Source organism: Thunnus albacares, chromosome 4, assembly GCF_914725855.1.
Source record: "Thunnus albacares chromosome 4, fThuAlb1.1, whole genome shotgun sequence".
Taxonomy (NCBI): domain Eukaryota; kingdom Metazoa; phylum Chordata; class Actinopteri; order Scombriformes; family Scombridae; genus Thunnus; species Thunnus albacares.
In genome coordinates, this window is record NC_058109.1 from 8,714,882 (window position 1) to 8,740,813 (window position 25,932).

Consider the following 25,932-nt stretch of genomic DNA (forward strand, 5'->3'; position numbering starts at 1 on the left):
GACGACGTTTAAAAATAAAAACAGGAGAGTCGAGGCCTCGTTGTATTTGAGAATCTATGGAGGATTTTTAATGCTATATTTATGCTACAGTTCAGCTTTCCCATCACACATTTCAATATATTTACTATACTCTGATGAATGTGACTTTTCCGATGACACTGGTGAGAAAAACAAACAGATTCAAACAGTGCTGTGATGTTTTTTTGGCTGAAGCGAGACTGTGTCACTGTGTGTGTGTGTGGGAGTTGCACCCTTGCAGTATTAGTGGGCTGTGGGCTGTCGTCTGTTCTGTTTTTTGTGTATTTTCAGTTTCTTTCTTTTGGCCTTTGACTCCTCTCATTCCTCTCACTGTTGCCTCCTTGCAGGGTGTTGCTCAGGACTTCATGTTGTCTTGTAATCACTGTTTGATTCTTTCCCTCCTCTGTTATTTTTCTGTCTTGCTGAAGTCTCCTGCAGCCTCCACAGCTCTGCAGCCTCCTCTTCCTCCTCCTCCTGTCTCTCTCTGTCGTGGTTCTTGCATCGCTGTCGTTTTTTTTTTTTTTTTTTCTCGTTTTTTGCGGGTGATCCTTTTGATTTTGTCTTCTGTTTGTTGACTTGCTTTTTTCTTTTCTTTTCTTTTATTTATTTATTTATTTATTTTTTTGATTGTCAGACACCCTCTCCCCTCTGCCCGCCGTGCGTTCTCTCATGGTTCAGTGCTGCGCCTGTTTACAGTTCTGTGGTTGGTCAGTGGGTCTCAGTCCTGTTCATGTGAAGCTGTGTCAGTTAGTTTCATGTTGTGGCTTGTCTTCAGAGTGGACCATGTGCATAAAGCTCCACAGCTTCCTGGTTTGACACCGACTCATCCCTACATTCAGAATGTCTAAATGTCATGTTTTAGGTCATGCTGTCTTGAAGTTACCTCCCTTTTGGCAAATTTCTGTGTGGGAAGCTTTTTATTATCAACTTGAGTGAGGTAGTGACTGAGTCTTTTAAACATTAAAGATACACGCCCTGGTGTTGCTCTAGGATTCACAAATCTTTGAAGATTCCCAAAAGATCACTGTGGATAAAATATCAACTGTAAGCTGAGAGGAAATGTTGGTCATCTTAGCACATTTCGTTTCAGAGACGTTGGGCCTCATGCAAGAACTTTTTCATATTCTTATCCTAAATCTCTTACGTTTTTTTCCGTCAGTACAGTTCCAAATCAGATTCAGCAAACCCAGTTAGCTGTACAAACTTGTTGTAAATTGCTTGTTCTAACTTGATGAACTACACCTGTTCTTTAACAGGTCTGAATTTGTGAGATTTTATCAACGTAATCAACACCCCCAAATTGCTGTGTAAGGCCACCTGTTCTGCTGAATTTGCAGACAAGTTTCAGTCATAAAAATGGCACCAAGAGCGAAAAGAAAAACTTCACACAGCGGAGCTTCAAGTGCTTCTGTCAGAAATCACAGATCCATACTGTGAGACGAACTGTGACAGAATTTAATGAGGAATAGTTTGACATGAAGTTACATGTTTAAAAAAATGTCTTGCTCAAATAAAGCGGTCTAAAATGGGAGGCGGTCACGTCGGTGTGATGTCACAGAAAAGGATGACGTCATTCCACTACAGATGCTGATGTCACCCTCCCAGCTGTTGTAACAGAGGATGTTCACCTGGATAAAGACCCTGAGGCAGCTGTTGGTGTTTGACATTCTTCCAACAACTACTGACTTGTACAAGGTGGACAAGATGCCAGAATATTCCTGCCAATAAAATAAATAAATAAATAAAGCAAGATAAATGATTAACTAGCTTTATTACATCAGTCTCATTAAGAACAATGACATAAGTTTCCAAGTCTCCATTAGTACCTTGTCCACGACCCCTTAAAACGTCAACAAAAGATTAAAAACACCCGGCAAATACTTCTACACATACAGTATACCTGTCTCAGTCACCCCGACCTGCAACACAACACACTAAGCTTCCTCCACATTTCCCCAAATAAATTACCACGTACTGGTTTACTACAGCCACAACACCAGCCTCAGTGTACCTAAACATTCGACGCAGCTCTCTGTGTTCCTGTAAAACTACCCGGCAGTGATTATTCATTTTCCCCCCGTGGAGAAAGGTAGACTTAAGTTCCCGTGAATTACTCGAATGTGCCACTAAAGAACATTCAGTTTGTACAAGCGGTTCTTGCATGAGGTCCAAATCAGTCAATTTATTTTACCACATATTAATTTTAACTCAATGCAGAAACAGCACAAAAGAGGACTGAATGTTTTTCCACTCTCAAACAGCCCAGACTCCAACCCTCATTATTATTGTTGACTTATTTCGCTCTCGACTGCTTCCAGTAAAAGTTTCTTCAACAATCACATTTGCTGACCCAGTAGGTTTAACTATTTGACACCTCAGAAATAGGATAATAACACCCCCCCCCCCCCCCCTCATTTTTGAATTTTATTAAAATCCCCTGGTTAGATTTTTATTAAAATTCCCTGGTTAGATTTTGGTCATCCAGGAATCTAAACCTGCTTTATGTCCATGATCTGTTAGTATTGTCGGTTCCAGAAGTGATGGATATTGTTACCAACAGTGACTCTCCAACAGGGTTTAATATATATAGTAAACTGAAGTACAACCTTTGAATATTTTTGTATTAATTTAACAGCCCAATCAAGATATTCCCAGTATTTTTAAGACTTGTATTAATGTTAACAACCTAACAAGGAATTGATAGAAGATAAATTCATCCCCGTTCCAGTCAGCGTTGTCAGTCGTTCACCAGGACAAACAGAGTATCAAACCTCAGAGTAGTGTAGCTTCGTTCTGTTTCCGTTCATCACCTGCTCACGTATCTTTGGTATGGAAATATGACAAACGGCAATGGACGCAGGGAGTGAATTCATTGTAAGCTCTTCGGCATAGATCAAACAGATCAAAAAAAGTTAGTACTAGAGTCCAAACAGGACCCCTGCTGATGAAGTGAAATGCAAATATACAGTTTGTTTATGCAAATGAGGAGCAGAGCCGCCGAGCAGGATGTGAAAGCAGACGCCATGTCAGACTTCAGAACTAAGCCTCGTTCCAAACTCTGAGCTCTGATGTGAAACAAACACAGTGTGTGTGTGTGTGTGTGTGTGTGAGAGAGTGTGTGTGTGTGTGTGTGTGTGTGATTGACAGTCCTGTTAAATCCTCTCTGTTGTTTCTGCTGTTCTCTGTTGTCTGCTGCTCTTCATTATGAACTGCTGCTCCCAAATTCGTCTGTGACACTCTCTGAAAGCTACCTGGACCTTTTTCATGAATGTTCTGTGATCATAAAAATGATGAAATGTTACTTTCTACATTCAGCCAAAGGGTCACCATGTTAATGATTAAGAGTCAGAGCTTCTCTGATCTCTGAGAAAAACTCGTCCGTTTGTTTCCAGCTTTCCCTCCGACTGAACGTTTTCTCTGCTTCTCTACCCTTCATCCCCGAACCACTCCTCAACCCTTCTCCCACCTTCTTGTTTTTTTTGTTGTTTTGTTTTTTGTGATTTATTATTATTTATTTATTAATTCAATTAATTCACCTTTTGTCAACCCGTCCCGCCTTCCCTCACCATGTTGAAAACTTTCCTCTTCATTCCTTAAACTACAAACCATCCACCTCTCTTTCACAATCTGTTTTCTCCGCCACATCCATCACTCCGTCCCGTACCTGCCTCCTCATCCTTCTTCATCCTCTTCCTCATTCCTTCCTCGACTTCTCCTAAACCTCCTCATCTCTCTTTACTCTCTACTACATCCTACCTTCCTCATCCTCACCCATCGTCCCCTTAAAACCTGCCCCCTCCTCCTCCTCCTCCTCCTCCTCGTCCTCCTCCTCCTCCTCCTCCTCTTTTTACCACCCAACCACCACCTTGTCCCCGCCCTTCCTCCTCCAGCCAAGACCCAGGACGGCATTGCCCTGGAGATCCAACCGCTGAAGAGCGAGGAGGCCGCCGAGTCGGAGGAGAAGGAGGAGAAAGAGGAGGCCAAAGCTGTGAAGAAGAAGGTCAATGTGACCAAGAAGGAGAAGTCTGTGCTGCAGGGCAAACTGACCAGACTGGCTGTTCAGATCGGGAAGGCCGGTGAGGAACACACACACACACACACACACACACACACACACAGTACTCATATAAATAATAAAGCTTTATTGAGTCTCAAGGGGAAAATATTGGGCTGTTGGAACATACAGTTCATTACACTTCTCTGAGAGAAACAGTCTGACATTTTCTGAAACCTTCTTTTTCTGTGTATCTGTGTAAGTCCTCTGGGTCAGATGTTTCACATGGATATCAGTTTCATCTCTGTGCTCTCAGTATAGAGAGGTCCAGGACATGTTTAGCCTAGCTTAGCATACAGACTGGGATCAGGTGGAAACTGCTAGCCTAGCTCCATCAAAAGAGAAAAATTCACCTTCCAACAACCAAAGTCTTTCACAGAGAAATGTATAATACAATTGAATATTTAAAATGAAAATAAATGGGTAAATAAATGTAACAGATAAACATTAAGCAACTATGGTAGCCATATTAATAATTAAGGAGACTTAAAAGCAGTTGTAATAAGACATACTGCTCACCATCCCTGAATATCTAGTGAAGCTCTGAATAAAGGACAGTTACCACGACGCCCAGAGTGTGTTGTTTTTACTGACAGAGAAGAGAAATAAATCTCTTTTTCATCTCTGAATCATCTTGAAGGCGTCTTTAAAGGCTTGTTAACATTAGCTAGCTAGCTAGGCTAAACTAGCTTAGAACCAGAGGTCTCCAACCACAGTTCAGAGCAGTTCTTGTAACGTAAAACGTCAAAACTGAATAATAATATATCAGAAATACCAGTTGAAGGCCATAGCTCACAGATCAAATCGACTTTCCTGTGTAAAATCTCATCCCGCTCAGCATGAAATCTCAAATTGTGAGCGGATCATGATCTTGCAAAGAAACTGGCCTTCTTTAATCTGCTTATATACTCAGCATATAACTTTTTTTTCACCCTAGATGTCTTAGTTCAATCGTCTTTTTACACAGAAGCATATCAAAATGATCGGCTTATGCTCGATTTATCCTTTATGTGACGCACTGAGACAGATCTTTTTGAGGAAATGCTTCTACCCACACATATGTGCTTAACTGTTGACAACTCATTATGGGATTGCCTGGTTTGATCTCTTTGTTAACTCTACTGTCATCTATACCCAACTCACTGCAGGACGGATCAGTCATAGTTTTGTTAGCTAACAAGACTCAACCTGTAAATCAGACAGCTATGGAGTCGTTGGAAGGTGGATTTTCTCCTCTTTTGATGGAGCTAGGCTAACAGTTTCCACTTGCTTACAGTCTTTGTGCTAAGCTAGGCTAAACATCTTGGACCTCTGTCTGTTCTGAAACTAATAACCATCTTCTTATCTGACTCTGAGAAAAACAGACAACAAGAGGATTTCCAGAAATGTGGAACTGTTCCTTTAATAGCACATAAAGTGATCAGGCGGTGAGGGGTCGGAGAGGCTGAGGGTCAGAATGCACTCAGTTTTATTGGATGGATGTTTTATTGGGAACATGATTCATCCCGGAATTGAAGGCATTTTCAGTGTCATTTCAATTGACCTTAATACACTGAGGGGCTTTCAGGACAGAGTGGGGGGGTAGTGGGGGGGTAGTGGGGGGGAGGCGGGGACTCCAGCCACTAACCAGCGTCAGTGATAAACAGCCCCTCATTTCTGGACAGAAATAGAATTTGGGCCAAAATGCTTTGAAAGGAGGTGACTGACAGGAGAGACGAAGCAGAATTATATAAGCAGTGGATTTTTCTGTTTCACCTGCCTTCACCTGTTTCTGATTTTACACTCAGGATGTTGTCAGATGTACCAAAAGATAGCGGCTTTTTTTTTTTTTTTTAATTGTATTGTGAAGTGCAGAGGCTTCTTATTAGGCCAATATTTTTACCTCTCTGGCTTTCTAAAATATGAACAAAAATTTTTTTGGCCTTTTTTTAGCCATAAGTCTTCTGTGACTTCAGTGTGTCTTATAAGCCTGATATATTCAAATGTTGCATTCAGCAGTCAGTCAAATCAAATGATAATAGTATATAGGTAAACAAATAAACGAAAGGTACACTCAAAATCTGCAATAAAAAATATGTACAGTATATATTTATTATTTTATATATATATATATATAATATATATATATATATTATTTTGTTTCTTTGTGGTATTTTTTGCCATTATTTGATAGTAAAGACAGACAAAAGGGATAACATGCAACAATGGTAGAAGTCAAACCTGGGACATTGTGATTACAGGGTTTGCATCTTACATCACTGGGCCATAAAGACGCCAGTTTGCAAACTTTTTTGATTCACAAAACACCAAAATCACAGTCTTACTGTTCTTAATTTGTGTTCTCTGAATTTAAACGTTCCAACATGAGTAATTAAAGAGTACGGTCTTGAGCTGCTCGGTGTTAAATGTGCACTGAGATAACTTTTGTTATGATTCGGCACCAATGGTGGAATTGAATTGAACATGACACATCATCGCTTTTCATTAAGTTGATATGAGTTACTGAACATCACAATGTCCTTGAATGCATCACCAAGACATTTTAAAAGTGTTACCAAAGAATAACTATGACAATAAAACATAAGCTTTTCTTTGTAATAGAATACTGACAGTATTCATCATATTACAGTCATATGAGGGGATATTAGAGAAATTCACTACTACATCAGTTTAAGGACAAATTTGCGATTATTAGCCTCTATGAATAAAATTGATCTGACTTGATGTGCTGATGCTAACAAACTGCTCATTCTAACCAGGTCTGATCATGTCGGCTGTGACCGTCATCATCCTCATCCTCTACTTTGTGGTCCACACCTTCGGGATCCAGGGTCGGTCCTGGGTGGCCGCGTGCACCCCTATCTACATCCAGTACTTTGTCAAGTTCTTCATCATCGGCGTGACGGTGTTGGTGGTTGCCGTTCCTGAGGGGCTGCCGCTCGCCGTCACCATCTCTCTGGCCTACTCTGTGAAGGTAAGCAGGACAGTGAGCAAAGGGGCTGATGGGAAGTGTAATGTTGATGTTCTCTTTCTTGGCCTCTAACTTCTTCCATCTATTAGAAAATGATGAAAGACAACAACCTGGTGCGTCACCTGGACGCCTGCGAGACCATGGGCAACGCCACAGCCATCTGCTCCGACAAGACGGGCACGCTGACCATGAACCGGATGACCGTGGTGCAGGCATACGTCGGCGACACGCACTACAAGACCGTCCCCGAACCCGAAGTCATCAAACCAGAGACTCTAGAAATTATGGTCAACAGCATCTCTATCAACTCTGCATACACCACCAAGATCCTGGTAAGATCTTCGCTGTCACAGCCGCATTTCTAACCACAACAATAACAGGAACCTAAACCTTACCTCAACCCCTAATACCCCGGTTTGAAAGAGGCCTTTGAAGACGAAAATAAGTGTGACTGTTTCCTGTCTCATCTGCAGAACATAATCTCAAAGCAAAGAAAGAAGAATAGCTCAGCTTTGGAGTGTATTATTAGTGTATTATATATTTATATTGAAATGTACTGTCAAGACAACAAAAACAAAACAAAAAAGTGTTTTTTTTTTCACTTAGTAAGCCCCAAATGACCCTCAGGTGCTTACTGAAAACATATAAGTTAGATTTTTGCATTACTGTCTGTGTTTTCAAACCACATGTTTGACATTTACAAGAGAAAAGGTTTTGAGGATGAGGAACAACTGATGTGTTTAGCAAACTTCATGATATCTTGGATAACAGGTTTGGCTGGATTTGCTGGCATGTAAACTTCCCCAAATCTGATTAAGAGTGGAAGAAATCTGCAAAAAAAAAAAGTAGAGTATCTATCTTACTTCTGCTCCTTGTACACCACTTACAACTATTGACAAGTCTGCTGTGTCTGTTTACAGCTGCTAAGCTCTGATTGGACAATTACGATTTAGTGGAGGAGTTCAATGTGAAATAGCTACACGTGTTATAATCTTCTGTCTGTAACAACTATTCAACCAGTAAAAGCATCAGACTGACAATAAGAAGCTGTCTATCCCGACCAAAAACAGAGATTGGTTAACTAACACACATTAAAATCAAACACTAACTCAACCACTGTACATGAAGAGGTCTTGGTGTTCCTCAGAGCCTGTGATGACGTAAAACTAATTATAAAATCTGCTATCATATCAAACTCAAATCCTTTTATCCTCTTTCAGCCTCCGGAGAAAGAAGGCGGCCTGCCCCGTCACGTGGGAAACAAGACTGAGTGCGCTCTGCTGGGTCTGGTGCTGGACCTGAAGAGGGACTACCAACCAATCAGAGACGAGGTCCCCGAAGAGAAAATGTACAAGGTTTACACCTTCAACTCCTCCCGCAAGTCCATGAGCACGGTGCTGAAGAACGCCGACGGAGGCTTCCGCATGTACAGCAAGGGAGCGTCAGAGATCATCCTGAGGAAGTAAGAAAGAAGATAAAATAAATTGTACATAATGAATCATCTGTTTCAGCGTAGACGGGTAGATGGATGGATGGAGTGACTCCCTTTCCCCTTTGTCTCTCTCTCTCCTCTCCCAGATGCTCTCGTATCTTGGATGCCCAGGGCCAGCCTCGCGTCTTCAAGCCCAAGGACCGCGACGAGATGGTACATAAGGTGATCGAGCCGATGGCGTGCGACGGGCTTAGAACCATCTGCGTGGCCTACAGGGACTTCCCCGCCGAAGCCGGAGAGCCCAACTGGGACTCTGAGAACGACATCCTGAACGAGCTCACCTGCATCGTCGTGGTCGGTATCGAGGACCCCGTCAGACCTGAGGTACGAAGCAACCCGCCCGCACAGATATGACACCTGACGCCTGAAAACACTTCCTGTAATCAACACCTGGCGCTGGGTTATGTATGACACATACTGTTCATTTCTTGAAATTAGGGCTGTTATTGATTGATCATCACCGTTAAGTATTTGATTGATCAACGATGGTCGTTATGCATCGTATTTCATCATCAGTTCAGTTTCACCAGTTGAACTGCTCAATTCGAATAAAACTGGGTATCCACATTGTTTACCTCTATTGGTACGACAAAGTATCAAAAAACAATCTATCATCCAGTACCACTTATTGATTCTTGAGGCTCCTCAGCATCAGGATACGTCTCGAAACTCAATTCTAAATGAAAACCATTTCTGAATAAGAAGTATTTTTTTAAGGTTAGTTCCTCTATCGATATTGAAAACACCAGGGAGCGAGACAAACAAAGCGGAAAAATGATTTTAGGTGTAATTTTTAGTCGTGAGTGCTGTGTTTGCATGAGGGCAGAACACACACACACACACACACAGCCGGCAGAAGAGCAGAGGCTGCGGCAGACAGACTGCAACAGTCTCAATTGTAATTACATTTTACTTGAGTCGATGATAGAGTTCATTAAGTGAGACAGAACCCACCAATAAGGGAGGCAGCAAGAACCTGTTGAACACAGATAACATAAACCTGCAGTCAGGTGTGTTTTACAGTCATGAAGGCCGAACAAACAAGCTAAAAACATACCAGTCTAATTCGCCATGTATCTTAAAATTTGAGTCTGAAAGCTTCGGTATATTTAAACAAACTAGTTTGTATCGTGTGGTTTCAACCACATCAAGTCAAAAGATGCTTCTCATTTGCTTTATTTTATTGCTCCTCGGGTGACCCGCAAATTGATCCGACCCACCATCATGAATGATGTCTCAGTCTGCTTATTTCTGCCTTGAGGAGCGAGGAGGACTCCTGGGGGAGACGTGAGCGAGGATCCACAAGACCAGCTTTTTGCTTTTACTCCCCTTTTATTATTGTTTGCGGCCGGACACTGTGGCTCATCAGTCTGCTTCAACACCAGTTTTATACAGAGACAAATACAATTAAGGTGTCGTATTACTCCGGCGTTTAGATTTTCCGTTTCATCAACTAGTTAAAAGTGGTGGATTTGGGTCCGCTGTAGGTCTGATAAACAGAGTAATCATAAAATAATTCTCACCATCAAAGCAAAGAGGAGGAGAGTGGGTTGTTATTCGCCATAAACAGATTTTAATTATCTATTAGTGTCATTTCCATTCAGTCATGTAAAGCTGAAAATCCCAGCGCGTCGAGTAGAAACCAGTTTTAATGTGAGATATATTTACATAATTTCCACTTTGCCTGAAAAAACGTAGACACCGAAACTTTCTAAGAAGACATCTCTTCTTGTTTTACACGTGGCAGGCGCTAAGGTGCGAGGAAAAATACACACAAGTGAGAAAAACAAGGAAACAATTAAGACAAAAGAGAAGCAGCCAAAGTGTTTCTACCTGTTCTGAATATCCACACAGGAAGTCATAGCTTCCTCCTGGCTGCATCCACCGCCTCCTTGATCTCTCTCCAGCAACTCCGAGACTCTTTTTGTGCCTTTGTAGTCTCACCTCCGTGAATCGTACAAATGGGGACAACCGTGAACGTTTTCAGACAGTCTCCTCTCGAATTGATTCAGGTGTTAAGACTCGGCTGCTCACATGAAAAGTGACAGGAGTGGCTGTTATGTGTTTACTTGTTACTTTGATAAACTGCGGTAAGAGCCCCACAGCTCACTGTGGTTGAAGCAACATCGACATAAAAACCAGATTTCAGTCTGGTGTCAGGAGATCTACTTGATAACACTGTGACCAGGACTGTGATATTTTGAAATGTACCTGTTTCCAATGGGACAACAGGCAGATTTGCACATTTTCATTCATATAAAACCAAACAACATATAGGATAACATACAAATATATATATATATGAAGCAGAGAGAACACAGCTGCACATGAAGAGTGTAACTGAACTGATCTGACTGTCTTATATTTTGATATTTGTATTATAAGGAATAAAATGTTAGGGGCAAATGTTATCTTCCTAACATGAAGACTGGAGTGAGTCCCGGTCAGGCGTGTCACGTACAGATGCCCTGAAATGTTAAATGGAGCCTGTAATGAAGCTCGGAAAGTCTCATCGCTGCTTCCTGCTGCTTTAATGTCAGAGCACAAAGATCACAGACAGGATGGAAATAACCGGAGAGCAGCAGGAGTCAGTCAGCAGCTCGACGTTTATCTCTACAGGACCCGAGATGCATATAAGACCTCTTCAGTGTATTTTAGCTTTTGGGCGTAAAATTATTCTTGCTAATTATTCTGTTTATATTTCTGAAACATCAAACATGTATGTAGCCGTGACCTGACAGCAACTAGTCTGCACTGTCACTGTACAAATACTGTAACTGTATATTTCCACCATCAAAGAGCAGAGTGCTTATATAATACCTTGCAATTAAAGAGAGTAAACCCAGTCTAATAATCCTGCTTGCTCTGCCAATTAGTGGTGACAGCACACTTTTTTCCACCAACAACCTGTGCAACTGTGATGTAGCTTTGCATCATAGTAGCATCCAGAACTATGCAAACATCATGTTAAACCAGACAGTGTTTCACTTGGTTTGAAACTTCCTTTTTGGCTCCAGTTATCAAAATTATCTTTAAATTATGGATGGATCAGGAAGTAGAAGCTGGCGAGTTTCTCTGCCCTGTCTGTGCTTATATATTATACATATATATATATATATTAAACTTAATATTTCTTTTCTCTGACTCTCCTCTAGGTACCTGAGGCTATTTCTAAGTGCCAGCGTGCAGGCATCACTGTTCGTATGGTTACTGGAGACAACATCAACACCGCCCGCGCTATCGCAACAAAGTGTGGCATCCTGCTGCCTGGGGAGGACTTTCTGTGTTTGGAGGGCAAAGAGTTCAACCAGCAGATCCGAAACGACAAGGGAGAGGTGAGAAAAAAAGAAAAAAAAGAAAAGTTTACTGCAGTTTACCACAGCCTCCAACTATGTGAGTACAGTTTTTTTTTTTTTGCTAAAGCTGCGTGACCACATGATGACTTGAAAATAAACTCACAACAATCAAGCCTTGATTAGTTTTGACTTATCGAGTCCTTGTATAGAACATTTACTGCCCACTTCCATATCCAGCAGAGAATAAATTAGCTTAGTTTGATGATACAGTAATGTGGGAATTACGCTAACAAATGCTAAAACAGGAATATACAAGTTAATTATAACATAGAGTTTAGATTTAACTTAATTTTCTTTCACACTGGGAGTGTATTGTCTGTTACAAATTCCATCCTTGTGATTTTATGCTGCGTTCACTTGAACAACCACTCGGTCGTTTGTAACAGAAACTTGCCTTGTTACTTTTGTTCATGATGTTATTATTTATGATCATATTTATGTGTGATCCAGCCATTACTCTTTTATTTTTATTAAAACCAGCTGTTTTCTTTCTGTCACCAGTTGGAAGTTTCTTTCTGTCCTGTTGTACCTGAATGCTGCACAGAATAAAACATCACTTTTCTGCAGCAGTATTTTAATTATAGTCAACCTTGTGAAGTTGTAGTGTCAGTAGAGACGGTGCAACTAAACAAAGTGTTGAGTTTAGCAGATGTTCGTATTGACTTAATCGTCGACCTTCAGATGTTTCTCGCTACCTGTCCAGTGTCAGTCCAGTATTCTCTGGTGTTTTATTTCTGGTTTAGTTAGTAGCAGGTTGCTGAGAGTCATCAGTTTTGAGCACATAGAAGATAAAACTGTCCTCCACTAGAAATTAGTCATTGTTTTATGTCCAAAAGGGAAAGTTTCTCCATTATTCTGGAAAATAATACTTCAAAACGTACAAATAAAGAGGTCGTTATCAACATACAGGAAGGTTACCTTTAAATTTATGAAGCTTTTATGCTTTCAAGCTTTCACTACAAAGTAAGGGATTATATTTCGGCAGTATTTAGTACATAATGTGTTGTATAAAAAGATTTTAATGTAACTATTTTTTACTTTTTCTAGGTGGAACAAGAACGTCTGGACAAAGTTTGGCCCAAACTGCGTGTTCTGGCTCGTTCCTCACCGACAGACAAACACACTCTGGTCAAAGGTGGGTTCATTCTCACTGGGATTCACATTTGTATGATGTAACTGGTCCTTGTGCGCAAAGTGACATAACTGTAGTGTTAAATCTGAGCTCATGTCGGTTGAACTCTGATTAAATCACAGTAAATGCCCCTTTCATGTTTGCATTCTTAAAGGAGAGAATTAATTTATTCATAATGTCTTTTTCTAAAATGTTAATTCACCCACTGAAACGGAGACTTGTTTGTTTGTTCCACTCTGTTGATCAGGCATCATCGACAGCACGGTGGGAGAAACCCGACAGGTGGTGGCAGTGACAGGAGACGGTACCAACGACGGGCCCGCCCTTAAGAAAGCCGATGTCGGCTTCGCGATGGTAACAACATTTTTCCACCTTTTTTTTCTGTCGTCTCCGTTCTCCATCTGCTCGCTGCATCACTCATCTGCTGTGCAGTTTGCTCTGCATCATTACCAAAATGAAAAAAAAAAGAAGCCTTTAAGTTAATTACATTTCTATCGCAGCCATGAAAACGGTATTTTCTCTAAACGTCGTCTGCAATAACTCCCGAATTTGACGCCAGTGGATTCATTAAGAGAGCTGTGAAATGGAAGAATAAATCAATAAATGTTGAGCGTGAATGTCTCGACTCGTCCACGTCGTGGGTTCCCGCTCTACCACCATGTTAATGCCTTTATTCTCCAAAGACCAACACAGGGACGGACAGCAGGCAGACTGGTTCTGCCTTGCTTATATTTTAGCCTGTCTTGTATACAGTAAATCATGTCTTACACCCTGGTCACAGACAGTTAACCCTGCACTGGCAACAATATCCTGATCCCATGTTTTATCCTGTTTAGTACAATTTGCGTATATTTATATATATATATATTTACACCACAGCTAAAGATTTTGAAAGCCATGCGGGTGCTTTTTAGGTTTGTTGTTGTATTTTTCTTCCATTCTTGACATACATTAGTTTTCTATTCATTTCTGTATGATAATAAAATCAATTAACGGACTCATGAAAATCTTTTGAGTCGTGTAATCCATCACAGTACCAGCACATTATGTCTGGGTTCATTTTTGTGAAAAGTTTGTAAAAGCACTTTAAGAGCAAATTGATCTGAAAAGTCCTAGTTCACAGTGATGGATTAGACAGCTCGAGTTTCAAGAGCCGTTTGATTATTATGACATGTGGAAATGAATATGCGATCAATGGCTGCACGGAAAAGACAAAGACAAATACACATGAACATCTTAAACTATACAGCATGAAAACAGTCAACAAAAATATGAACATTATTTACATTATTTGCAGTTAAGGAGCTAAAACTTGTGGTACGGCCCTTTAACACTGAATGTAGGCTGATATTTATATTTTTTATTTTTATTAACAACATACTGCATATAGCCCATAATGTTTTATAGTGTCTTACAGTGTCATTTCACTAAGCTGACTTATGAAGTTAATGAATGCAGAATAGAGTTGAGATTTGATGTGTGATGGTGTCGCTCCCTACAAGGATAAATCTAGCACAGGAGAGATTAGGGAGTGACTGTAATAACTTGTCATGAGCTCTTGTGTAGCCCACAGCTAACCGACTGACTCTGTGGAAACATTATACGCCCTGTTTACATCACCCAAAGCATGATGGGAACTGTAGTGACACAAACTCAAAACATTGCAACAGGAGTGACACAATCAATGGGGAAAAAAAAGTTTCACACATTTTGTGACACAACTACGGCTCATCAGCGTGGTTCATGTGTCCCTGGGGTTTGTGGGTTCAAAGTGTTAAATGCAGCAGCAGCAGCAGCAGCAGCACATGGTTCACCTCAGATATACCGCTGAAACAGAGACAAACCTGAACCTCTGTTTGTCATTGACGAACGAATAAGCTGCTGCTGATTATTTGTTCATTAGATCAGAAAAGACTCACAGCGAGACATCAGAGCACAACGAATTACACTGATCAGCTGATAGTATAGCCGACGATCAATTAAAATTAAAAACCATCTTTACAAACTTATGTACAGAGATGAGCTCGGTTACGTCAGCTTACTCCTCTGTGTGTTGTTGTGACCTTTATTTACTGATGAAAAGTCATCCGAGGAGTTTTCTGCAAGATGCTGAGCAGCTGCACCGTGACAGTACTTACTGTTCCTAAACACATCACAGAGACGGTCTGGGGATTCAAACCAATGACCTTCAGTCCTAATGTGTCTCATATGGAATATTTTCAGTTTGCATCCAAATATTCCCCGTTCAATTATCACCTGTTCTGTCAAGAAGACAGAGCGATCCACCTCCGTCTGTCTGGGAAGCGTCTGACTCTGCAAAGAGACACATCGACTCACTTCACAGCTTCTTTATTGCTACTGTTAACACCAGAATGATCCTCCTGTTTTTATTTTTACCACTGTGTCAAAAATATTCTCAAAGCTTCGTACACTTTAACTGCATTGTCCTTTTTAAACCAGAGGTGTCAAACTCAAACCACATGGGGGCCACCGGCCAGGTTGTTCCCTCCGAGAACACTGGATGTTTTTCTTCTTTTTCAACAATAAATTTCAACTATATTGTATTTCAGTCTCATCTCCCTCGTACCAGTCAAACTGTTTTACATGTTCGGCAGAGTAAGCGGGCATACAGACTGAAAATATTGGTGTGGGAGCGTCCTGCTTTAGGTATCAGCAAGATAGGAAATATGATCCAGGAATTTTGTGTAACAGATCTGTGAATTTGAAGGCTTATCAGACACTAAAATGCAACACAGCGGTTTATAATACTCAGAGACAGGATGTTACAGGAAGTTAAGCACCCGCTGCTGCAGGTTAGTTTCCATCTAAAATCATAAACCGGAATCTGATCGCCCCTCTCTGCTTCCTTTTAGGGAATTGCCGGCACAGATGTGGCAAAGGAGGCGTCTGATATCATCCTGACTGACGACAACTTCACCAGCATCGTAAAGGCCGTCATGTGGGGGAGGAACGTCTACGACAGCATCTCTAAGTTCTTGCAGTTCCAGCTGACCGTCAACGTGGTGGCGGTTATCGTGGCGTTCACCGGCGCTTGCATCACACAGGTAAGACGTTGCTCACAGGTGGATCCTGCTCTGGTCTTCATACTGGTTACAACTGGTTAGACACACCAGTCACAACAGGTCAGCGTTACCTCATGAGTTCACTGTTAGCTGACATTGTTTATAGCTTAAACATTCAGTCTCTGTTACATCTGCTGTCTGTGGTGTTTTTCTATGGAAGCCCAGAGCTGCCAATATTGAAATTAAATAATTTAATCCAATTGAAATTACATTCTCCATTTGTGTGCTCATCATTTTACACTTTAATGTCATATAACTTTCTAGGGCCAAAAAAACCAATCCTAAATTCACTGATACTGGACAGACATGACGACGCTGGTCAGAAATCAGAGCGGTGTGAATGGTGTCCTCTGATTGGTGCATTCCAGCCAATCGGATGCTACATCCTGTCTGATGGTTTTGATGTATGACTTTTTTTTTTTTTTTTTTTTTTTTGCACAAAGGAGGCCTGGGAAAATCTTGTTGTTATGAAAATAACCATGAAAAAGCCGTTTCCACTTCGTTTTCATTAGAACTGAACCCAGATCAGGACAGAATTCAAATTAAATTTCAGTTTTCAATTAAATTTTTAAGTTTAGGTCTCAACGTTGTTTGCCAGTTTGAAAAAAATCACATCACATCAATTTCTTTATCATAATGGAAGTGTTTTCATTGAGTTTTCATTGTCTTTTTCATCTTTGTAGGAATTATGCATTTTCAAACATGAAATGATTTGAAATTAAAATGTCGTCATACATCATGTGCACACAGACGGAAAATTATTATTTATTTATTTATTATTCATTATATTATTGTTTATTTACATTTTCTGATTTCCACAGACAAAGGACAAACTGTGACCTAACATAACACTCAATATGTAGAATACAGACACGATGATGTAAACAGACAGGGATGGTGGTGGTTTTGATGTATGACTATTATGTCCATATCTCTTTTTATCTGAATCAAATCAGACTTTGCACTTGCAGCTCATTCTTCTCCCTACTAATAATATACTGTATGTCTTTACATGTGTCCACAGTTGATTTTGTCCAGTGTGATTTTGTTGGAGAGGGTATCCCGCTGGCTCCATTGCTAATAAGTCAATATATACTTTTAGTCACTTCCAAACTATAAGAGTTGTTTTTCTGTATTTTTCAGTTCATTTTGTTTTACTGCCAGAAATGCAGATGTTACAAGGCACCGTGTTTGCTTTTCTTGTACATTCTGAAGTTGTTTATTTGGTTTAGACGTTCATGTCACTCTCAGAATGAATTATAACAGCTTTGGTGATCCCTTAACTTTTCATCAAGCACCAGAATCTGTCAAATTCTTCGATTTACGATCAAATACCTGAAAAACTAAAGCCCATCAGCCTCAGCTGCACTTTGTGTTGATTGCTAATTAAAAAGTGTTAGCATGCTAACACTCTAAACTAAAATAGTGAAGTAGTCACACCTTTAGAGACAAGAATGACTCTGCAGTTCTTTGACAACAGCAAATTTATAACATTTCTTGCACTATCTGACCTTCATGCCTCTTGAGGTTTTAATCTAAAGGATAAGTTGTATTTTATTATAAGAACTATGAGCTCAGTTAAGATACATAATAAGTCAAAATTTCCACCATAGACTTGTAACTTTATCATCATCAGGTTTAAATGTTTCATGTCCCTCCTTTCAGTCAGATGATTCAACCTGAATCAGGATGCACAAACCAAACGAGGAGACCAAAGACCGAGCTGTCAGTAAATCACTGTCTCTACCGTCTTAAATTAAATCGATCAGATATCCAGATATCAGACCGAGCGAGTCATTTGTGATTTCACTGTGACCAGCTCAGCGCTGTGAGGAGGCGAGGCGGCCGTGTCACATTTTTTTGATTCATAATGTGTCTCTAATCAGGAAACTGAACTCCTGACACAATAAAAAAAAAAAGTAACTTGCGGCCGTGTATTAATTCAAAGGCTCACAGCTGGCAGGACAGATAACTAACTCGTCTACAGAGCCAAGAACACAAAGTAGGCTAAGATACAGCCTGAAACCATGGCAACACGTCACCATCGTAATCCTGAAATATAACAGGGACTCAGCAGGTCTGTGGTCTCTGCGCCGTGTTTATACTCACTGATCATCCTTCGCTTGGTTTGTGTTCGGCCACTGAAACGTAGCGCAGATCATTAAGAGACAGGAAACTGATTCAAGTCTTTATTTACAGAAGACGGACCCAGGGGCACGTGTAGATGCTATTTTCTGCTTTGATATTCACTTAAATCAGTGTCGCAAATGATTAAACACTATGATGACACTATGATTAAATCGGTTGTAGTGCTTTCCATAATAATGATTATATAATATGGAAATTTGCATTATTAAAGCACCAACTCTACAATCACCTTTAGTTTCCTTACCTGATACTACAAAAATCTCTGAAGTATCTTCAATTCAGCATTTTTGTAGGAGAATATTAACTGTAGTAAATAATTATATAGATTAAATGATTTATTTTTTACCCAAACAATAAGGAAAGAAGGTGGAAATCTTTTTTTTTTTTAGCCCTGAGTAGTGTCTGCAGGTCTTCCAACAACCTCCACCAACACACGTAACTCCCATCCATAGTGGAAATTACACTCTTGGATCCAGCAGTTAAAAACATACAATAAAGTTACAGGAAGAAAAAAAAAAAACATGTCTTTGAATGTCTCTGTGTCCGCCTGGCTGTGGTCTGAATACCTGCAGACATCACAACAACATAAGGTGTCACTCAATGTTTCACTCAGTGCTTAAACTGTGAATTTAAGAGGTTAAAAAGGCGTTCATGCGTCATCCCGAAGCTGTATGTGCAGAGACGAGAAGAAAAAGGATGAGAAACTGGAAGGAAACAACAGACAGAACAAGACGACGGCTTGTTATTGGTTATTAATTATGTTTACTGAAACCGCTGACCTCTCCTCCTGCAGGATTCTCCTCTGAAGGCCGTCCAGATGCTCTGGGTCAACCTCATCATGGACACTCTGGCGTCTCTTGCTCTGGCCACCGAACCCCCGACTGAATCTCTGCTGTTACGTAAACCATACGGCCGCAACAAGCCCCTCATCTCCAGGACCATGATGAAGAACATCCTGGGCCACGCCGTGTATCAGCTCGTCATCATCTTCACCCTGCTCTTCGCCGGTGAGTCAAACAACTAACGGCGTTCACGAGAAAAAAAACAGAATCTGCCTCATGATGTTTAATTATTGGAATTATTATAAAAATCTGTGTGTTTATTGACAAAAAATGGATTTGTTTTGTGTCTTTTCTTACAATGTCTCTCAGGTGAGAACTTTTTCGACATCGACAGCGGCCGCAACGCCCCCCTGCACTCGCCGCCGTCGGAGCATTACACCATCGTGTTCAACGTGTTCGTCATGATGCAGCTCTTCAACGAAATCAACGCCAGGAAGATCCACGGAGAGAGGAACGTGTTCGAGGGCATCTACAGGAACCCCATCTTCTGCAGCGTCGTGCTGGGCACCTTCATCCTTCAGGTAACACCACCATCATCATCATCATCATCATCATGTAATGCATTTCATTCTCAAACCTTTTCTATCATGCCCCTCTTCTAGATAGATATATACTGAAGTATAGATTAAAATTAGAATATAAAAATGATTAAATTGAATAGTTAATATAAAGGGAAGGAGGAGGTCGGTTGCATCTGACTGGTATGACACGGCAAAGTATTTTCCACATTTTGACTCTAAAAACTTTATTGTCAGGGATTCTTGCAGCGTATCGTAGCAACACTTTGTCTCCACTAACCTCTAAAGTTATTCTATACTATTTTATATTTTTATTGAACATTAATCTTCAGGGAGAAAGAGCAGAGGCACTCTATCACACAACAAAGGCCAGCAGGTATTTAATAAGGTAATAGTTAATGATGCAATCTATCAACTAAACTGATCATGAGACACGATGTGTATGGATCTGTCTGAGGTGATTGATTGATCACATTGTACATGTGTTTCATGGTTAAATAAGTAAGTTGTTGTAAAGTTTTACCAGTTTGAAGTTGGTATGATAATCAGCCTTATTACATGTTCTTATGTTTTCTGGTTCATTGTCTGCTTAACGTTAATATGACAGTCCTTTCATAAACTTGGCCGTGCTTTGCTGTAATACCAAAGCATTTATTAACTGTGCTCTCCCTGTTTCAACTCACCCTGTTTCGGAACCACAGATCTTATGACCTGTTCTTACTCCTTAAGGCCCTGATCAGACAGATCTGCAAAACAAGAGGAGTACCGCACTGCCTTTTTTTGTTGAAGCATACAATTTTTAAAAAACAGACAATTACTACGTCTTTTTTATTGTTGCTCAGCAACCACCAAATCACCTGTCACCAAGTAAACTCAGTCCAGGCCTGCAGTCAAAGTCATATAGCTCCAGGTATCCAGCAACAGCGACCACTAGTTTGTCCCAGATCAGACTGGTTATCTCTGCTTGTTGTCGTCACCACCACAGAAGGCCCGTCTCTCACTTCATGCGACCGGACGATGGGAAGAAACGCAAATGACAGGCGCTTACCAGCTCTGAGTTGAAGTTTTTTTCAACTTGAGGTGTTCAGGGCGCTCCTGCAAAAACAAGAGCAGAAAAACACGAGGCAATGCGGCTCAGCAACACAAAAGCAGCGAGCAAGAAGCTTCACTCTCATTGAAAACAATTATAAAAAGCTGCCCCAGGCTGCTAAAAAGCCAAAGTCTGATCAGGGTTTAAAGGATGAGGCTGGAATTTTTCTATTTTTTTGTTACTATCAACAGGAAAAAACAAAATGAATAAAGTGTTTATCAGTCTCTCAATACTGTCTGACATTGCCGCGGGGTAATATGCTCAGATCCCAAATATATAGTTTAATTTCCTAAAATATCTGGGCATCCAGAGCACTACCCCCTCAAACAGGGGAAAGTAGTGCTTTTGTTGGGAACTACTTTCTGTGGTGGATTAACACACAATTGGCGCCCTAGTGAGTATTATAGTGAGGCAGCAGGATGGTGTGTGTGAGATTCAGTCAAAATAAAAGACGGTGTGTGTTCATGATAATGAAGGAACATGTCACACAGTGCAAAGTTGTGACTCACTGATGTGTTTTTAATAGTTTTTGGACAACAATGGACCTCTATGGCACAGAGGAATGAGATATCAGGCTTTGGATACACACACAGTACTTGTCAGAAGGATCAGTTCATTGTTGGTTTGGGTCTGCACAAAAAAATGTAGAATATTACCAGATTTATACTTAAAGACTTTAAGATCAGCTAACAGAGTCTCTTGTATGTGTCTTTTCCTCCTCAGATCATCATCGTTCAGTTCGGAGGGAAGCCGTTCTCCTGCACAGCTCTGACCATCGACCAGTGGCTGTGGTGTGTGTTCATCGGTGTGGGAGAGCTTCTGTGGGGACAGGTGAGACCCGAACCAGAACCAAAGGTGCTTTTAGACTCAACAAACAGCCTCGAAAGGCGAAACAGGAGAAAAATCAGTCAGAGTTGTGAGAATAAACAACATGTACGGGAGGAGATGATGAAGAGGTGGATACATGAGGTTTGTAGCAGCAAACTGTTGCCTGTCACACTTGCGCTGCTGCAGCGTTGCCATCACGACCATCGCCATGGTAATGAGCTCAGCACATGAAAGCAGCGCGACTCCTGTTCACGAGCACAAGGGAAAAACAAACCCAGCGTGTCAGTCCCTGTGTGGATACATACACGCACACACAAACACACCATCACACACATGATCCTGTTAACATGAACACACACACACACACACACAAAGGCTTAAAAAAATGTTTTTATACATATATATATAAAAAAAAAAAGTTCAGTGGTAAGAAGCCTTGTGGGTTCAGTTGGAGGGCAGAGACGGAGAACAGAGAGACAGAGAGATGCTGACAGAGGAACAGACTGATCTGAGGTCTGTGCTTTTATTTTAGAGGTAAAACACTGTTTGTTTTTAACGGAGAGAGAGAAGAAGAGGTGACAGAAGTATAAAAAAACTGATGTGCAGCTACAGCAGGAGTCTCTGTGTGTCTCTCCTCTCGTTTTAATTAAACAACGATACAACAAGGTAACAGAATACCGTATATTATAAATTCAGTTCATCACAGATCTATTTAATTTGTAATAAAATAAGTAATAATAGTAAAAGAAGAGAAATGAAATAAAATACATTGTACAGGGTTTACATACAGAAATAAATACATAATAAAGTTATGTATTTATTTATGTATAGCTAACAGGCATTCCTGCTTGTTAATAAAGAATTTATTAAATATTATGAAATATGAATAGCATTTCTGTAGTATAGCATTATATCATGAATAAATGCATTTTATTTAATTAGGCAACAAGTCATTAAACCCCCTAAAATCCAGGAGAGACTCAGTGATGCTCTTAAAGACGGTACTTCAATGAATCACAGTAGAATTACACTCCATTAAACTGGTGGAGAGATTAAAATCCCTGCAGTGGAAAATATCCTGACTCTTAGTTTCTAGTTTGAGTCGAACTCCAAAAACTTTTCCCATAATGTCACTCGAGATAGTTTCATAACACCCTTCCTGCTTGTTAACACCCAAACGCCACACCTTCAGTTTGTTACTCATGTTTTCTGTCCAAGCTGAGATAACCCTGATGACATCGCTATGACATCATCAGGGTTATTTCCTCCTCCAGAGCCACAAAAGACTTTACACAACTGTTTCCACTGGCTGAACTATTCATGACCAGTAAACTGACCTTTGAGTGATCCTGTAAGTAACTGAACGCTATTATTAATTTTTTAAACTCAGCTGATCTCGGCCATCCCGACCCACCGCCTGAAGTTCCTGAAGGAGGCGGGACACGGCATCACGAAAGAAGAGATCCCCGAGGAGGAGCTGACAGAGGACGCCGATGAGATCGACCACGCTGAGATGGAGCTGAGGAGAGGCCAGATCCTCTGGTTCAGAGGTTTGAACCGCATTCAGACGCAGGTACGTCCGCCGCGAATCGCCATGACACCCAGCACCCAACCTCGTCTAACTTTACTTTTTGTTTTAAAGGTTTCTGATATCACAAGATCTCAAACTGGTATTTTTGAAGGTAATAAAATGACGCAGAAGTCTGTTCTGCCATGAGAGCTGCAGAAAACATCGGTTGTCATGGTAACGTACGGAAGATGAAAAACGACTTTCTGGGTTTACTTTTGATTGTACTCTTTTTCTTTCTCTTTTTTTTTCACTTTTTGTTTTTGGTTAGTTGTCTTGTTGGTGGATTGTTGTTGTTTTTATCCTCCTCCTCGCTTTTATTCTCCCAAAATCAAACAAACGTCTGATGAACCAACGTGAGATTAACATCTGATAGCAGCCCCGGTGTGTCCCAGCAGACGTCGTGTTTCATCAAGACAGTGAGGAAAGACTTTCTTCACTACAAACATTTGCCAAAGTTTAGCTGATTAGTTTGAAGCGGTGACATTTTGGGCTAATATGGAAACATATAAACATAAAAATAAAATAATCCAAATGTTTGTGTTTTTACAATAAAAATTAAAGAATGAATAATCACAATATCTTGGAAAAAATTATATTAAAGTGGCAGTAATGAAATTTTTTAGTTGTTAATACAAACTAAAAAAAATAACAATAATAATAATGGTTTCTAACCAACAGTTATGTTCAAGAAAAACTCACGAGGTCAAAGATACAACAAAACATTTCTGCTCGGATTTAAATGTTCACATATAATGTTTGGATCAGACTCTGTGATTTTAGCCTGATAATGTTGAGTGGGGTCAGACGTGGATGATAATAATAATAATTCTCTCTCGTACAAGCGAGATCTGGCCAAAATAGCAGCGTAGTGTGTCATAGCGGAAGACAACCATTGCAGCATCTGTGACGCCTCGCAATGTCCAGACAAAATGACCTCATAGTGTGTCAAAATCAGTCAGACAACTTCTGGGATGATGATCAGTAATAACACAGAGCATACATCGACTGTAGGAATGATGTTGTTGATGCTGTCAGGTCAAGTCACATAAGACAGCGAGCTCTGATTGGCCCGAGATCCCACATGTAGCCACGTCTCTCGGGCCATGACTCTACGATCACCTGATGTAACACACTGACCATCTCTAAAATATCCCGCAGTCTGATCTCAACATTAATCATAAATATTTATGCATAAACCTCCACTGAAATGTTTGTGTAACTGCAAACCAGAGGCTGAGAGTGAGTGAAAACGTGACACGTCTTAAATCAGAGGTTATTGAACGTTCACTTTATTGATTTCAGTGTTGGAATCATTTTGTTGAACTTTGCTAATTTTAACTTTTGAATATTTCCAGACGAAACCGCTAAACTCTGGAACATGAGAAAGTCTTTTGGACCAAAATAAGCGTGACATTTAATGTTTTTTTTTTTTTTTTTTTGTTCCCTTCGCTGCTCACATCTGTCTCAAGTCAGAGGTAAAACCTTTCATCATATTAAAAATCCAGTTCAGACGATCGGAGTTTTAGATAAAAGTTTAGCGTCGCTGCAGCAGACAGACGAGCTTTGTGTCTCTGACTTGAGCTTCATGTTGTCTCTCCTGTGACACAAACTCTCCTCCACAAACATGTTCAACCACATGTTTCTGTTGGAAGGAAATTAAACTCAGAGTGCAGAGTGTGTGGAGGTAAAACTGGAGATATTTTAACACACACACACACACACACACACACACACTCACACAAACACACACTGCAGCTGTTAAGTTAATTTCACACTCTGCTGCAGAGCTTCAGCACCGTTTGGGACAAAAAAGCTTGTTGGATATTTTCATTCATCAGTCAGTTTGTTAGTGTTGGAGGGTAACTAGCTGCACCTTCACCACCACCGTCTTCTCCAGTGACTCATCTCAGTCTGGGGTTATGCTGTGTTTGTGTATGCGTGTGTGTGTGTGTGTGTGTGTGTGTGTGTGTTATCCTCCTACAGGATTGATCAGCACTCACTGAGCATTAGCATATCCACAGGCAGTCCCATTCAGTCCCTTTGGGCTTCATTAGACTGGATGCTAACACCCACCTACAGTAACAGCAGCCAGCGTTCTGCTCCCACATACACTCACTAACACAGAAACACACACACACACACACTCTCTCTCTCAGTGTCAGAGAGGTCAGGTGTTTTCCTCTCAGCAGCGGACTAACTTGTACTTATTGTTGCCGGAGGGTAAACACATCTGAATTAATAATAACTATTATGTTTTTCTCCTTTGTCCTCTTGAGTTTTTTTTTCTGTTTGACCTCTGCAGCTCTCCTGCAGCTCTCTGCTTCTTCACACAGACTGACTGAGAAGTCTCGAGCTAACTCACAGAATATCAGAGTTTGCAGGCGTGAAATGTTTCCTTTCCAGAAACAACTTGAACAATCTTTTCTGATTCTTTGTTTCACTGAAACACGTTTCTGCAACAGTCATATTAATTGATGAGTCTTTAATGTTGATCTCTGTCCTTCTGCAACATGCAGGAATCAGAGACGGTTAACAGTCATTCATTTGAATACAGAGTTCTGGAGAAAATACACATAACAATAACAACAAATTCAACAAATTTCTGAACAACAAGGGATGTACTGGCAATTTTATAGTATGTCTGCAGCCTTGGAATCACCAGTAACATTTCAAATACTTATTCTTTCATTTATTTGATCAGTTACGTTACATTTAGCAAAAACTAGTTATAAGTACATATAAGGTAAGAAGTGGAGCCGACAGACGTGTGTTGGTTTCCCTGGAAGTAAATGCAGCTGTGTGGAGGCGTCCCTTCTGCAGCAATCAAGAT

General features: G+C 40.5%; 1 protein-coding gene and 1 long non-coding RNA gene across 3 annotated transcripts in view; both read left to right on the forward strand.

The window, feature by feature from the left end:
• Nucleotides 1-25,932, forward strand: part of LOC122981255 — a 571,779-nt gene that overhangs the window by 501,762 nt on the left and 44,085 nt on the right. The window lies entirely within an intron of this gene.
• Nucleotides 1-25,932, forward strand: part of LOC122981240 (plasma membrane calcium-transporting ATPase 1-like) — a 102,713-nt gene that overhangs the window by 67,437 nt on the left and 9,344 nt on the right. For both annotated transcript variants that reach the window (XM_044349893.1, XM_044349891.1), the window contains exons 8-20: nucleotides 3,909-4,094; nucleotides 6,832-7,046; nucleotides 7,133-7,375; nucleotides 8,264-8,505; nucleotides 8,622-8,859; nucleotides 11,691-11,870; nucleotides 12,939-13,026; nucleotides 13,271-13,377; nucleotides 15,897-16,088; nucleotides 19,048-19,261; nucleotides 19,406-19,617; nucleotides 21,428-21,535; nucleotides 22,923-23,105. In XM_044349893.1, the coding sequence (XP_044205828.1) occupies nucleotides 3,909-4,094; nucleotides 6,832-7,046; nucleotides 7,133-7,375; nucleotides 8,264-8,505; nucleotides 8,622-8,859; nucleotides 11,691-11,870; nucleotides 12,939-13,026; nucleotides 13,271-13,377; nucleotides 15,897-16,088; nucleotides 19,048-19,261; nucleotides 19,406-19,617; nucleotides 21,428-21,535; nucleotides 22,923-23,105 (2,408 nt within the window). The remainder of the gene's footprint in view (nucleotides 1-3,908; nucleotides 4,095-6,831; nucleotides 7,047-7,132; nucleotides 7,376-8,263; nucleotides 8,506-8,621; nucleotides 8,860-11,690; nucleotides 11,871-12,938; nucleotides 13,027-13,270; nucleotides 13,378-15,896; nucleotides 16,089-19,047; nucleotides 19,262-19,405; nucleotides 19,618-21,427; nucleotides 21,536-22,922; nucleotides 23,106-25,932) is intronic.